General features: G+C 37.9%; 3 protein-coding genes across 4 annotated transcripts in view; 1 reads left to right on the top strand and 2 right to left on the bottom strand.

The window, feature by feature from the left end:
- Window positions 1-98: 98 nt before the first annotated feature.
- Window positions 99-6,627, top strand: LOC110066714 (uncharacterized). Of its 2 annotated transcripts, XM_089275798.1 has the most exons (5): window positions 99-357; window positions 1,380-1,471; window positions 1,741-1,815; window positions 2,572-2,667; window positions 6,064-6,627. In XM_089275798.1, exons 2-5 carry the CDS (start codon window positions 1,451-1,453, stop codon window positions 6,124-6,126), a joined length of 255 nt encoding a protein of 84 aa, XP_089131924.1. In that variant the 5' UTR covers window positions 99-357; window positions 1,380-1,450; the 3' UTR covers window positions 6,127-6,627. The 2 variants fall into 2 exon arrangements, with proteins under 2 accessions (XP_089131924.1, XP_089131923.1); XM_089275797.1 differs by having other exon boundaries at window positions 1,380-1,815.
- Window positions 6,628-6,671: 44 nt separating this feature from the next.
- Window positions 6,672-16,034, bottom strand: part of LOC110066763 (monocarboxylate transporter 13-like) — a 29,530-nt gene continuing 20,167 nt past the window's right edge. The window contains exons 4-6 of the mRNA XM_089275794.1: window positions 11,375-11,744; window positions 9,959-10,626; window positions 6,672-9,636 (exon numbers count right to left, since the gene is read on the bottom strand). Coding sequence (XP_089131920.1) covers window positions 10,451-10,626; window positions 11,375-11,744 — 546 coding nt within the window. The 3' untranslated portion in view covers window positions 6,672-9,636; window positions 9,959-10,450. The remainder of the gene's footprint in view (window positions 9,637-9,958; window positions 10,627-11,374; window positions 11,745-16,034) is intronic.
- LOC149101408 (uncharacterized) lies at window positions 13,175-15,553 on the bottom strand. The gene has a single exon (XM_089275793.1). The coding sequence runs from the start codon at window positions 14,934-14,936 to the stop codon at window positions 13,533-13,535; it is 1,404 nt and encodes a 467-aa protein (XP_089131919.1). The 5' UTR covers window positions 14,937-15,553; the 3' UTR covers window positions 13,175-13,532.

The following is a 16,034-nucleotide window of genomic DNA, read 5'->3' on the forward strand; positions in this document are numbered from 1 at the left end:
ACTTGTCGCAAAAAACCCAATGCAATTTCTCGTTTTCATTTGAATTGCAGATAAATTTTTTCATTAATATTCAGTTATTCGTCTTTCGCTCTCTCGAGTAAAGCGATGGCAAACGACTTTAACTTGAAAATCGTTCTAAAGTTATTCCTGAGCAAAGAAACCTGCCAAGTGAACATTTTTAGCAACGAAAACCGTCAATATTATGATGACAGAAATTTTGGACAAGAGCTGAAAGCGTATGTAGTTACCGGATAGTAAGAACTTTGCCTTGAAGCAATGGCCGTCAACACGTGCAGATTCAACGTCAAAAACGCTCTGGATAACGGTGATTGAAGTAGTTCAGGATCTTTCTGAAAGGTAACAAAGCTATTTTGTGTATATTGGTTGCTGCCTCGAACGATTACTTTAAAAGTTCTCCAAGCACAGGCATTTTATTTGTTACAAAGATTTTCTAGTAAACATGAGCGTGAGTTTAACTGACTTGTCGGACTAATTTGCATAAAGTTTAACTCGTGCGGGAGCCCGTACAAATTATTGTTATCTGATCAAGAGCAATGGATAGTCTATATTAAAAGTTATTGTAGTAGAAAGAACAGTTTAGGATCTTCTTAAGGCAAGGCATATATAAGAAGATGGGGAGGGGGAGGGGAAGGAAATATTTACCTTGTCATTTGTTCTCCCACTCCATAGGGAAACATTGTTCGCATCGCTACTGAAAATTCGCGATCTGCGAAATACTGTATGCAATCTGGAAGACACTTTGAGACAAACTGAAATTTGCTGTAAAATTGGCTGAGATCGCCGCTACTTTCTATTTAAGACGGTCAGGATGGGGTTTAACTGAGTACTGAGAATCGGTCAAAATTTCAATTGTCAACTAAGAAATGATACATTTGTAACTGATATGTGACATCCGAGAACTGCAAAATTTGCTGATGGCGGAGAAATGGGTGGGTTGAAATTTTCACTAATAGTAGTTAAATCTCAGCGACCTTTACTCATAACTGAGGGCCTCCCAGGTGGAAGTGGGGAAGGGGGGGTGGGGGAGGTAGCATGCTCCGTTGACCTCTTAAAGATTGCACCTTTTCTCCCCTGTTCTCTATGAATAAAAGTTATTGTTGCCTAAATTTTTCGTCAGAGTTCCTTTTAATAGTAGCGATATCTCTTGTCCCCTCAAATTGATACCAAAAATGTCCCTTGTTCCCTTGATATAAATGATCGTGTTCCCTTATTCCCCGAAACTCCTGGGAGGTCCCCGTAATTGAGATTTCGGCGCCCCCTTCCCCCCCCCCCCTCCTTCCACCCTATCCAGACCCACTATTAAATGAGTATTTGTTAAGTCAACCTTTTCTAATTATTACGTTATTGTCTGTCATTAGGTAACAAACTGTGTTACCATGCCAGTGGATGAAGTTCTTATGACTGACATGGACAGACAGACAGTACAATAATGGTGTTCTGTGGTCCACAGGTTAGTCTGTGTCTGTCACTTGCTACAAGCAAATATTTTTGTGTTGTAGTTATTAATACCACTCCTTCACTCCTTTGACTGAAAATACTTTCAAGAGGCCTAAAATGTCTTATGACACAATAAGTGTGCTTTTTGTCTCAGTGATGGTCTAATTGAAAATGCCTTTACGACTCACTATTTGCACTCCAAACTCTCTCTGCCGAGTTACGTTTCTACTCAATCAATCTGTATGGTACATGTATTTACGAAGTATATTTATATCTCTCCAGGAAAATGGTAAGTGCAGATATTTACCATGGAACAATGGACAGGTGCTATTAAAAAAGGATAACTTTAAAATGAAGGTAAGTTAGCTGACTTGCATCTTTTAGGTAAAAAAAAATCGTGGAACTGAATTTTTTACTCCTAGCTGTAAACACTTATTGACCCATATTCAGGGTTAAAAGGCAGTCGAGATTTTTATTACAAAATTAACGATATATTAAACCATATCTTATCAATTTGGCTTCAAATTGACTCCTGAGTACAATTAGCATTATTTATGTAAATTTGCTAACAGGACATTTTATTTACTTGTGGTCATTGATTATAGAATGATTGCTGATGTACCGCATGATCTCGATTATTTAAGAGGTCTTGATCTTGGGAAGGCTTACAACTGGGGGAGCGTATTTTCGGTGGTGGATGGGGGCTGGGCCTCTAAGGGGTTGGAAACACAGTTTGGAAATGAACTGAACATTTATTGTCAAAACACCTTACGAGACAGAAAGAGAAGGCAATTCTCGCAGGGTATTGTAAAGAAATGGCTCCCCGATGAAAAGTTTTGATCTGCACTCTGTTTGCGAACGTATCCACTAGATGTTTTAATTTTATGTGCAGATCAGTGTTCTTAAGAATATTTATCAGAAAGTTAACAAAGAACCTTTGGATGAGGGAGGGCTTATATGTGTTATATCGGGGGAGGGGGCGAGGGGGCTATAACCGGAATATGTTTTCAGCACATAATTGGGCCTATAACAATAAGGGGGATTTTATGGTAAATTATCTTGCATTGGCACGGGCACACAGCATATATTCACGTGGTTATTACCTCTCTTCAGGAAATATCAAGCATGGAGTGGAGAAAGCTGGAAATCAAGGAAATCAAATGCTTCAAAGGAAAACAAGACAACCTCAAGATGACTTCTGCTAATGAGGTTAGTTGATTTATTTACACAACATTTGCTGCGGATCAGGCTTAGGCTTAGGTTGTTCAAAAGCAGAATCGCTAATCGGGAATACAAAAACTCTGTCTCAAATGTACACACTAGTTTTCTCCAAAAATATAAATTTATACTTGAAAGACGAATGTCAGCTGACGTTAATTCTGGATCATTTGAATCAGTCCTACTTTTAGCAACCTGTGCCTGAAGTTTAGTGTCTCTAAGTATCAGTTCTAGAGTTTGTTGGGCCTGTAGCACAGAAATGCGCATGTCATTGTGCAACGTATACCGACCGAGATTGTTATGTCGATTGTTTAAGCCGTTCCGTCTCGGCAAAGACTTTTAATAAACATTATAAGAATATGATCAGTTCTGGAGCAACCTGTAATCTGCAGAGAACATGTCAACGCCATAGACTGACGACAACAAACCCAATAGAAAACTTTCATCAGAATTTATACCGCATTGCAAGTCTCAACAATGAGGTGGTGGGACTGAATTAGTGCCTTTAGAGCCCCGATTGGAATTTTTGAATTGTTTGCTTCATTGATGACTTACCTCTGCAACCCTACTACTCATAAATTGGACAGAACAAGCACAAGTACTTTTTGGCTAGACTGGCTGCCTACAGAAAATAGGCTGACTAAACTAACCGACTGACTGACCGACTAACTCGCTGACTGATCGCACGACTGACTGACTGACTGCCTCACTGACTGACCGACTGACTGACTGCATGACTGACTAACTGACTGAGTGCCGACTGACTAGCTTACTGACTGGCTGACTGAACTGACTGACTGACCGACTATCTCGCTGACTGACTACACGACTGACTGACTGACTGATTGACTGATTGACTGACTGAGTGACTGTACGACTGACTGACTGTCTGACTGACTGACTAACTGACTGACTGACTGCCTGACTGGCCGACCGACCGACCGACCGACCGACCGACCGACTGACTGACCGACTGACCGACTGACTTATTTGCTGGCTTACTAACTGGCTAACGAGACTAACTGAAAAACTGACTGACGGACTAGTTGACTGACTGACTAACTGACTGACTTATTGACTGGCTTACTGACTGGATGACTAAACCGACTTACTAACTAAATGACTGAATGACTGACCGAACGACTGACTGACTGACTGACTAATCTACTAATTGACTGATTGACTGACAATAATTTAAACTCAAGAATTTCTGGACAACGATCAAGCTTTTAGTTCGACAAAATAGACACGACAGTGACTGGATCATACCTCACAAGTGCTGTACCGTAAGATGGCTCGTAATGGTTGACAGCTTTGTACTTTGGTGGATTAATGCAACCATCCTGTGACAGTTGATGTTGAATACAATGGTATCAAAAGAATGCCCGACTAACAATCAAACAATCAGCCACCTAACCACGGAATAGACTAATCAATCAATCAATCAATCAATCAATCAATCAATCAATCAATCAATCAATCAATCAACAAAAATAACAATCTTTATTGACTCACGTTTAGGTTAACTAGTGGAGAAGTATTATTTCCTTACAAGTTCATTGACGAAAATCACAAGGAAAGTAATCAATCAACTGAATCAATTACTGATCACTAAAGCAATCGATTAATGAATCAACCATCCAATCAATCAATCAGTCAGTCAGTCAGTCAGTCAGCTAATCAATCGATTCATCGATCAAGCAAGCAGGTAATCAATCAATCAATAGGCAAATCATCAAACAATCGATCAAGCAGGCAAGTGTTCAATCGATCAGCCAATCGATCGATCAATTAATCAATCAGTCCACCAATTAATCAAGTAACAAGCCAACCAGTCATTTTATTTGTTCACTTGTAAACATTATAAAGAAATGGCGGGTTAATGTAGCGAGAAACCGCTTGTCAAAAGTCAGCGTGTATTGAAGAAACCCAGATGTAACAAGCTTAGTTCTTTAGTAACACATTACTAGAAAAGGTTAACTGTCAGAAGTAAATGTCTTGGAAGGTACCCATAAAAACATGAGAAGTGAAATAATCGTATCTATTTATTAACTGTCTTGGCTTGTTGCTCTTGGAAAATGGAGAGGGAAATTCATTTGATTACTTTAACCTGAAGTATCTTAAGCTTGTAGGATTAACCATCGAATCATAAGGGCTGTTAGAGTGTCACGAGCCATCTTAATAATTCCGCTAATTACTACCAACATCTCAAACTACAGAACTGGTTCACATTCTCAAAATAGACGCATGTAAAACGATGTTGACAATGGTATAAACAACTCCTTGAACCTTACATTTGAACAAAATAAAAAAAACACTAACTTTTACCGTAATTCAGAAACGAAACCGACGAAAAATGAGAACTAGATCGAATTGGACAACAACTGACCAAAAACGTTTGTTAATTATGAAAGGATAGACACTAACAGTAGAGCATTCCATCATCTGATCATAATAAGAAATATTTTTGCATGACTTTTTAAGATGACTTCTGCGCGCATTACCGGCGAATCGTCACTTAACAGCAATCAACAATTTTTCTCAAAACTTCTCTCACCCGGGCGTGATCACAACAGACGAACTTTACGACTAACAATACCGAGTGAAAACCGTTACTCTGGACTAAAACACCTGTTGATTGAACGATTGGTTGATTGGTTAATATATTAATATGTTAATATATACTAGGAAATTCCGACGTACACTTGCATTTCAGTTTTTAGTTTGCCATGCTTGAAAACAGTTATGTCATAAACCTTAGGTTATTTGAAAACTTTGCATATGCGCAACACTGTGATACAGGCCCATTAAGCAATATGATTTGTTCCAGCTCAAAAGGTTTAACACCTCAAACACTTACATCTTTATCGTGGAAAATGCAAATTTAAAACGCTATCAGTTGAAGCACGTGAAAAGCGTGCTGTAGAGCTGAGTTATTTAAATATTCCAAATCAAATGAAAACAAAACATCAGATCAGCAGAACGTTTTTGTAAAATGTTGTAAACATCATTGTTGGGAAAAAACTAAAGGAATAAAATCTGCTAAAGTAGAATACCTGTGATAATAGGGAAATATTTTATATCGAAACTTCTTGTTTATTATTTTTCAAACCCTTTTGTTGTTTATTATGTTCGAAAATTTATTTCGAGATATGTAAATATCAGATCGCACAAGTAAAATGCTTTCTCGTTTGTTTCAACGATACGTTTGTAAAATGGTTCACAAACAAGCTTTGGCCTTGCGGCAAAATTACTTTGCATATTTGTTCTTTAATTTTGAAGTATTCATCTCGAGAGCTTGCGTTGTCAGGTCGTTCAGCTTGCCGTACAACGATGAAATGTCAATCTTTGAGCAATATTTTTGTAATTCGTTTTAATTTCTTCCAGGTTGCTGGTTGTCCAACAAGAAACATTCTTATTCAAGCGAAAGACAAGTTTAATCAAAGGTAGAGAACAAACTTAGCAAATTTTTTCAAGATGTTTTTTTGGCAAGAATCGCAATCGTTTGCTCGGTTTTTAAGACTATTTCTTGTACATGGAATTTTCATCGAGAAACGCAATCTTTAGTATCATTTCTGAGTTGTTTACAAAATAAGATCTTCACAGAAATTATTTTTTTGATGAAATCCAAAATGAATTTTCTTAGCTTGTGTGATATCTATTTTTTTCGTGACAGTTATTTACTTGCTAACATCCGTTGAAATGGTTTTAATTTTCCCGCCAAAAAACTTAGAAAAAATACGGGCGCTCAAAATACGCATGCGCCAACTTTTTTTAAAAAAAATCTTTTATTACTTCATGTACTCCGTTTTAAATGTTTTAATTTTCCCGCCAAAAAACTTAGAAAAATACGGCGCCTAAAATACGCATGCGCCAATTATTTTTTTTTCTTTTCCGGTGTTTATTTCTCATTAAAAGAATATTCATTGTCAATAAAATTAATTTACTATTTGTCTTGTCTCTTTGATATATTATAATCAAAACTCAATAAAGTACCGTTTCCATTGTCACTTTTATTATTGTCTTTAATAAAATACTGCAAACAAGTAAATACAATCAGGTGTTTTGTCTTTCAATTAACTTTATTCAACTCAATAATTTCTTAATTAACTAAGTAATTTTCAATTAAATTAGTTAAAAAGGTGTCTGGAAAAATTTTTCCTGTATATACTAAGACTTTTGGCGGGAAAATTTGAAAAAATTTGCACAGCGTTTACCCTGGTCACTTTTTTGACAAAAAATTCAAAATGGCTTCCCTTGAAAATTTCCCGCCAAAAGTATGTAAACATCACCTCGTGCAAAAAAATATGAAAGCACAACGCCAATTTCGTCCGTCGCCCGAAAAATTGAAGGCAATATTTTTAGTGCTAAGTTATTTGCCAAACTGAATTTGTCCCTCTCCGAACCTTTTTAGTTTTAAAGTTTTGGCACGAGGTGGTGAATACATGTAACTAAATTTAAGATTAGACCTTCTTAAGCCGCAATTTCTATAACACAGAACAAATAAGACGAAGCAAACGAACAAAATTTTCTTCTAAATTTCTTAATATTTGACATGAAAAAATCAAGTGTTGTTTTGGCCGCTCAGAATTAAAACAATTTAATTGCTGTACTCTAGGTCATTTATTTGAAGATTCTTGTTATAACAAAAGCTAATCGATTCAAATTTTATAATTTTAAATTGCAATTTGTTGTTGTTTGACATGGAAAAATTCAAGTGTTGTTTTAGCCGCTCAGAATTAAAACAATTTAATTGCTGTACTCTATGTCATTTATTTGAAAATGCTTCTTAAAATATCGGGCGCCAGTCAATATAAATAAAAAAAATTTAAACATGCAAGTTTGGAAATTTACTTGCTTTAATTCAGTTTTGTTTCCTACAACTGCTTCGTTCTGTGCTACATCGAATGCAGGCTGAAGAAGGTCTTTAAACTAAGTGATAAGTAACAACAATAAACCTCAATGTCTGGTTTAAATAACTAAAACATTGTTCTAAATTCTAAACAACCCTTGCCTCGAGATTAGTTTCGCAAACCAAATCCACGAAATAAAAACGTTGTACAGACCACAATAAGGGAAACGAAACTAATACGAAATTCTAAATTCATTTTAAATTTTTGCGTAAACTTAAAAGCAAAATATTCTTCAAATAAAACAATTAGTTGCCTGTTGCAATAAACATTAAAATCAACAGTGCTGTAAATTTGTTTCGTTCGTATAGGCGGACAAACATTGCAGAAAATAATAGCACAATTATTGCATGAATATTTGTCACAACAGTTGTTTATAATAAGGACTGCTTTTGTTTTAAATTTCAGATAAGCGAAACAATCACAAGTTAAACCGAAACAGTCTTGATCTCGATAAAATTTGCACGTTGTTTTAGTGTAGTCAAGACAATTCAGAACAAAACAAAAAATCGGAGAAATAGAATGAATTTTGTCTTCGTATCTTATTAAAAGCCAAGAAATACAAAGAATGTTACGCAATCCGATTAAACAGGAATGGTCAATTCCTTTTGTGGTCTGCACAAATGTAATTTTTCTTTATCGAGACTGTCTTTTTATAATCTTTCTAACCAGACATCGGGGTTTACTAAGCTAATAAAGTGACAAGAGAACAAGTAGGCACAGAGTTTTTCAACCCACATAAAACAAGCCAAACATTTAAAAACAAGAGGTATCGTAAAATTTAGCTGTATAAAACATTCTTTGCCAATCACCTAAACAATAGATCAGAATATGTTTTGAACACAAGAAATGCCCCTGTTCTCTTGTCATCTACAATTAGCCAGATGATAAAGCAAACGAATGAATCTCAAAGGTGGCACAATTAATTGCATCAATAAATCAAATTCGAGTCTAAAAATTTGAAAGGCTGTGATCATTCCTTTTCCTAAGCGTTATTCTTTTGAAAAAAATTGCTTTGTGAGAGTTGACCGACGATAAATAAGATATAGCCTTTGTAAACTCGCCCATTTCTCAATCTTTTGAAAGATAATTGTTTTGTAAGAACTTGACGACAAAGTAGATCTAATAAGTTGAACGCCCGCCCATTTTTTGGATATTTGGAAAAATAATTGGTTTGTAAGAACTTGACGATAAATAAGATATAGTCGTTGTAAACCCGCCCTATTGCTCGATCTTTAGAAAAATAATTGTTCTGCAAGGACTAGACGATGTTAAATTCAAGTATTTTTACACCCGCCGATCTCGATCTCTTGGTGGTGCCACCTTTAAAATATCACCCTGTTACGTCATCAACTGACTTGAGGTAATGATTGTTGCAATTGCGATAAATTTGAGCCTATAGAAATTCTAAAAATGTTGAACGCTACAGAATTAATTCTCGTCTCTGCTTTTGAACCCGATGTTCAATAAACAACCAAGTTACAATACAACGATAATAATTTTTTTTCCGAAGTTAACGAAATGAAACATTCAAAATAAATTGAATGGTCGCTTAGTGATCGCAATCCTCTGCAACAATCAGTACCAGCATATAGTGGCTGATAAGTTATTTATTTTTATTTTCTTAGTCCCTAGTGCTATTTTCTGTTTTTTTTTTTGTTTTTTTTTTCCCCTTAGTGAAGACAATTGGTACATAAGATGTCGTTAAGCCAGTGGCGACACTCCTTTATAAATTTAAACATTTTAATTTTTTCCTCAGCATAGACAATTAGTCCATCCGATGTCATAAAGCCAATGGAGAGATTTTTCACAAATTCAAACATTTCATTACTTTTTTCCTCGATACAGACAATTCATACATCCGATCTCGTAGAGCCAAATGGCGACATTCCTTTACAAATTCAAACATTTCATCAGCCACTATTTTAACTACAAGTATTTGATAATTTTAAAGTTCTTATCTTTGAAGTATTCCCTCAGGATTCAGTGATCCAAGCTTGTCTTTGCCCAGATTGTTGACTTCACTCTGCACTACACCAAGTTAGTTTTCCTGAAAACAGAAATGATAATACAATGAAAACTCCGTAAATCATCATACAGAGGGTTTTGAGGTTTCGCGCTCCTGTCAACCAAATCCGCGACTACGTTTGGAAAGCTGAAGTTTAAATTTTGCGTGCTCAAACATAAATACCGCAATATGGCCGGCTACTGACTCAAGGAAAGGAGAACTTGAAAGCTTTGGCGAAATGATATTGCAAATTCGAGATGACGCGACGTTCAAAGCGAACAGCAGAGTCACGCGCGAGTCATTAGGACGTTCGTTCGACTTTCAGATCAAATTTTAAGTAACATTTTTCAAAAGCAATGTTTACCTTTGGTTTTAGAACAGCATGAATATGTTTTCCATGGCTTTGTCCCCATTGACTCAAGTATCTTCTTCTTTCAAGGGCACCAAATCACCTTACGGGACGACACTTCTTCACACAACATCGAACAACTTAGTTTGTGGAAAACGCTACCATGTGGCATGAATATGGATTAGAAATACAAGCCAATCACTGACAAAACGTCACAGCTTGGTGGCAAATTTTAAGTTCGCGCGCTTTTCAACCAATCAATCACAAAACGGGAGAAATGAATACCATCGTGTGAACCCACAAACTTTTTATTGTGTACAGCTATTTTTGCACTTGCAAACTTGACGCGTGAATTTAAAAACAAGATATACGGCAAAAGGGATTGTGGTAAAATTAAAAGACTGACAACGGAAAAAAATATGGATTGCAAGAAGTTAGACTTCTATAGTTTTTAAATCAAATATATTAATCTATTTAAATATTGTTTTTTTGTGACGTACAGTGACATCAAACAGCTGTGCATTTTTCCACAACCATAAATATCTCGTCCGAGTTTGAATCTATTCTTTGGTTTTTCGACTTAACAAACGGGAGTAGCAAAATGACTGCAGCGCTGACAACAATTACAGTTCCCGTCATGTAAAATGTCGGAACGTAGGAACCAGACTCATCCGCTAGGAGACCTGTATGGAGAAGAGAAAAAGAAATATAAAGTTACAGTCAACTTTCGCCTTGCAGACACCCCGCTGTTGCGGACACTTCACTATTACGGACACCCCGCTATTACGGACATCCCGCTATTACGGACAACCCGCTATTACGGACACCCCGCTATTACGGACAGGCGAAACAGAAATGCTAGAAACAACTTCCCATTATTGCGGATTCCCGCTCTTACGGAATAGACCATTTCCGAGTTACCTTGTACCTCTGTTTCAAAACGAGTCTTCGTTTAAAACCTTTGATATGAAAATGAGGTTAATTTTTATGAAAATGAACATGTAAGCGGAACACATTTTCATATGAATGGTTTCGGATGAAAACTTAGTTTAAAATAGAGGCAAAGGTAACTCCGCCGGAGGTGACCTATTGTGGAGACTTAATGTTGTCCCAAACTAACATTTTTTTTGTTCTTCTCTCGTTACAACGGACAACTTGAACGTATTGAATGACACAATTATTCTGCAGTCTTTAAGTACACTATTTTGTACACTTCAAATTAAAAGAAACTGGAAATCTTAAAAGAGTATAGCAGTACGCGACACTTCACAATCACAAAATGGGTCATTTTCATCAGACCCTGCTGTTGCGAACTCTTCCTATTACGGACACCAAATGAGGGTCCCGAGGGTGTCCGTTTTAATGAAAATTGACTATTCTATAATTCTTGATCGTGGGCTCAAATGTTGCTGTATTTTCTTGTTTACTTACCTCCAAGTGCGGGGCCAGCGGCAGCCACAACACAGGTGATGGTAAAGCTAACACTCAGCCCAATATTCCTCTGCTTGCTCGTAAAACAAGCGATAATGGCGACACACACGGAGCAGCCATTTGTTCCATCGGCAAATCCCCAAACAACAAAGTACAAAACAAAGTGAGGATATGTCCTGGCTAGCGGTAACAGTAACGTTGCGACTCCATTGATGAACGCTGCCAACTGATAAACATAACACGCGTCAATCCATTGAACGTCACACAGTCTACCAATCACAGGACGGAATAACAATGACGTCAATCCACTGTAAAGGTAGAGTCTGGAAGCTTGGGTTTGTGACATTCCTAAGTCTTCGCAGTAGCGACCCTATAAAAGGGAAGAGGAGTCAAACATATGGCTTGAGTTCCCGTGCGTTCCTTGTAGTGTGTAGCTCTACATGGTCCCTCGTCCCGCGGGATGCAGTAATACGTTTTCTCGTCCTTACTCTGTGCTATTCCCATCTATTCGCCCGTTACCCTGTACATTCCCCGTATATTAAACGTTCCCCGTGTGTTCCCTAGAATCTTAAACCCAACTTTAACCCAGATCCCCGCCCTAAGAATACCTTTCAACCTAATCCGAGCCCTAACTCTAAACTTGGGTGCAAATCTAAAGTTGTCCGACACGAAACATTATCCAACACTAAACCTTGCCAACAGTTAAGCCTGAATCGGCAACTATTGTTAGACTGACAACCAGCCTCGCGCATTCCTCGTAGGGACCACCCTACGTTTCCCACGCATTCTCTGTGGGTCAGTCCCTTCCGTTTACTTGTCAGTTACACTATTCCTTCCGCCATAGGATCCCGGTGGTCGGGTTTGCCCGTGCATCCCCCGTTTATTCATCGTGGGTTTCTCCACACGTTTACTCATCCACGCGTTCCCGGTACATTCTCTTGCGCGAACCCCCTGTGTTTCCAGTTAGTTTCCCATACGTTTTTTTTAAATTCAGTGGCGGATCCAGGGGGAGGGTCGGGGGGTCCGGACCCTCCTTCCCTGACCGATTTTTTTTACTACTTGTTTGACGCTGAAATTCTTGCATCGATAGGATCGCCTATTATTACTCATGACAACTGGCTGGTTTATTTCTTGATGAAAAGCCATCGTATTTTGCCACTAATCCATCTAAATTCCAGGCCAAGTAATTTGCCCAAATAAAGTTTCTGTAGTGTTTTCTGAGTCGAAGTTTGGACCCCCCTATCAAAAATGCCTGGATCCGCCCTTGTTTATATTTGTTCGTCAGTCGCTTGAAAACTTTGAAATGTTACTAAATTGTGTTAAATGTTCTTTTTCACAGATTTCATAGAAACGAACATTGAAAAAAAGAATAGAAAATAAGATTTTTTCATGCGACCTTCAGAAGAAGCCAATAACGGAAGGGCGAATAAGCAATAAAAGCTTGTTTCCATATGATCGATATCATCGCTAAAAACGCTGCAAATAGCTCGAACCCTTGATAACTCGAACCTTCCGCTAACTCGAAGTAATTTTCAGTTCCTTTCAGGAAATTTTCTATATAATTTTACCCTCAATAGCTCGAATTTCCGATAACTCGAACCTTTTTCTATTTCCCCTGAAGGTTCGAGTTATCAGGAGTCTACTGTATATGATCGCTGTGATCGATGAACATGTTCTTTGCGATCGTAGCGGTCATATGGAAACCAGCTTTAAGAAAAAAATCGCGCAGTTTAACAAGAAACAAAATGTCAATTAAAAGAGGTTGAAAAGAAAAAAGTTCAAACAAAAAAGCTGGAAATCAAATAATTAACTTATGTTAATTCTTAGATTTAATTCAGAGCCAATACTCTGACTGTATTTAGCTTGTCGCACAATATTGCTGCGTTGTTTAACATCACATTGTAATGAAGGTACTTTTGCCAAATAATATCATTGACATAATTGATTCGATTCTTTTAAGCACGGCCAACTATCGCAAAGAAGACGTCATTATAAAGTGCACATTAAAATCGCTCCCCATTGTTGTCTTCTATTGTGTTTTATTGTATTTATTGAATACGGTCAAATTGAGTTGACCTCTGGGTGTCCATATTAATTGGTTCTCCGTAAATCGGAATGTTACGTCTCAAAGGTCATTTGCCGGCCTTTACTGATTAACTTATAAACAGCACAAATTGTTACATAATTCATTTTGGCAGTTACTGCTGGATTTTCGGCCAACGTTTTTCTTATTAAGAAACTGACTAGCTATCCATCTTTGAAAAGTTCCCCCTCCAACTACAAACAAACGCTCCCCAGACACCAGAATATTCATTTCCACGATAGCTACGGCGCCTCGATCACGAAGATCATAAGCTGAAGGCTGAAATATAATCGGTTTTAGAGGAGCTAAAATTCTGATCAGCGAGTTGGAATTTTGTCGCGCTTGCCTTGCACGTCTTGACGAACTTCCATACTCTGCAAAGTCGCTGGCAAGAAAAACAGGTACGGGAGCGGTACTAAAATTCTTGTGCCTTTGAACACGCGCTGTTAAATTTGATATACACTCCTTTACCGCAGCCATATCTCTGATAGTTCTTCCCAATTTTAGAATTCTCTCTACGCGAATGTGTATGGAGAAAAATAGCGGACCGAGATTTTTTGTGATGAAATCTCGCGCAACATGAAGAAGTTTTGAACTGAAGAAAATGGCGACTTGATGAGAATGCATAGGGTTGGTTACAACTGATGACAGATCAAACTGTGCTCGATAAGAGTACTTGTTATTATTTCCTCTCCATTGATCGAAGCCAACACATGGAAGTCTCTCTATAACTTCATTCTCGAATTTCTCAACAGAGTCTACCGCAAACACATTCATGCAAATTAGTCTTTCAACTTTCAAACCCGAAAATGTGTTCCTGTGATTTTTGTTGCAAGGAAAATATGCCCGGCGTGTGTTTTGATTGTATCTGGCAGTTTTATGTAAGTTTGTGTAGTCCAAATGTACCAGCACGTCTAGTTTGCCTTGGCAAACATCTTGAAACTCTTTCCAGCTTATTAGCGTGCCGTGGCCGCGCGAACGAAGCGTGCGATTGAGCGCTGACACGTTATAATACAGTTCCAGCGTTTCGACTCCCTTCTTCGTCGATGACCCAAGAAAGAACGAGTCTTTTACAAATGGTACGACAACTTGTCGACCACCATACGTAGCAAGGGCCGTGAGGCTCAAAAAATTATTCGTTGCCGCTGTCAGTTGTTCCCAGTAATCAAAAGCGATAAAAATCTTCTTGAAAGGCCTTTGCAACTTGTCGACGGCCTCACCTTTGCTTGGAATACTTTTAAACTGCTTCGTTGTATTGTACCGACGGTACTGTGAAGTGTTGTTTGTGGTTGTTGCTGGGCGGCTGATTAAATTCTTGGTTGTTCGTGTATAGATGAAAAAAATGGCCACTGTAATTCCACAAAAGAGAAGCAAGACTTTTTGAAAGAATTTATTCCATGTCATCTTCGAGCTCGAACACAAATAAAGTTCTGCATAAATAACTGTCGTGTGAGGACCTTGAATCTCATTAGTATACATTTTTAGCACGAAAACTAGTTAAATATTGTGAAGGTGAATTAATCAACATGACACGAGCGTGGGACGAAGAAAAATTCTGAGTCCCCGACAGGAATCGAACCCATGACCAATAGTTAAATATTGAAGTGATTGTGTTCTAATTTCGCGATCTTATAAACAGCGTGGATTTCTTGTCGACAACAAGTCACTTTAAAGTGTCGCAAGTTCATCGAACGGGTCGATGATTCGACTTAAATAGCTTGTTAAACGAAGAAGGTAAACAATCAACCCTAAAAATTAAATTTTGAGCCTTTTTAATTGTTGTTGTGGTTGTTCCGTATGCTAATTTTCGCGGCACAAGAAACCAGAGGACCATTGGCTGGTGAAAATAAGAGTTCTTTTGTTTAGTTGCTGAACATTAAGATAACAAAAAGTCTGCACGTGGGTCAACTCTATTGCATGCGCGTTACGGGAATACACAAGGATTCTATGCTTTGCAATGGACTTGAATACTTCTTGTTACATGCTTGAATCTCAATACGCGCACCTTGAATACCACGGCGTTTCGATTGCATATTCGAGGCTAGAATACATACGGCATTTTATACAGTGGTGTAACATGCAATACGCGCGGATATTTTGCCGGAGTCGGGGAGTGGGGGGGGGGGGGGGGGGGCGGGGGTACTCTACAAAGGTCAGTTCTGATGGAGGTATCTTTCTGAGCCCCGAAGGAACGAGGGAAAATATGAGCGATAAGCACAATATCCGCACGTATCTTTTTTTAAACCATTGTATAAGGTATATATTATTCCACGGTTAGTCATTTTTGTAGACCTTTGTAGTATTTCGGCTTCTGGTTTTTGAAATGCATCCTGCACCATCCGAAAATCGTACCGGCCAATGCTTGCCAGTGCCTGAGAAGGACGAAAACAATACAAACTTAACTGCATGTTTATGTCTATTCACCCAGAAAATGTGTTCCCGTTAAATCACCGAAAAAGTTAAGTTCAAACAAGTCAAAGAGTACTCGTAAAAAACTTGTAAAACAGCTTCTCCAAAGCGATTTAGCGGTTTCACCGCTCCTAGCGAGAAAGAAAAAGAATAAAAACCTCTGCTTCA

Source organism: Orbicella faveolata, unplaced genomic scaffold, assembly GCF_042242905.1.
Source record: "Orbicella faveolata isolate gen_17 unplaced genomic scaffold, um_ofav_v1 contig_4, whole genome shotgun sequence".
In the NCBI taxonomy this organism is placed as follows: Eukaryota; Metazoa; Cnidaria; class Anthozoa; order Scleractinia; family Merulinidae; genus Orbicella; species Orbicella faveolata.

Bases quoted from the DNA above. Each gene is read 5' to 3' on its own strand.
- LOC110066714 (XM_089275797.1), top strand. From the start codon at position 1,630: ATGCCTTTACGACTCACTATTTGCACTCCAAACTCTCTCTGCCGAGTT. The intron at 1,816-2,571 runs GTAAGTTAGCTG...ACCTCTCTTCAG, and splicing joins AGGATAACTTTAAAATGAAG to GAAATATCAAGCATGGAGTG. The intron at 2,668-6,063 runs GTTAGTTGATTT...AATTTCTTCCAG, and splicing joins AGATGACTTCTGCTAATGAG to GTTGCTGGTTGTCCAACAAG.
- LOC149101408 (XM_089275793.1), bottom strand. From the start codon at position 14,936: ATGTATACTAATGAGATTCAAGGTCCTCACACGACAGTTATTTATGCA.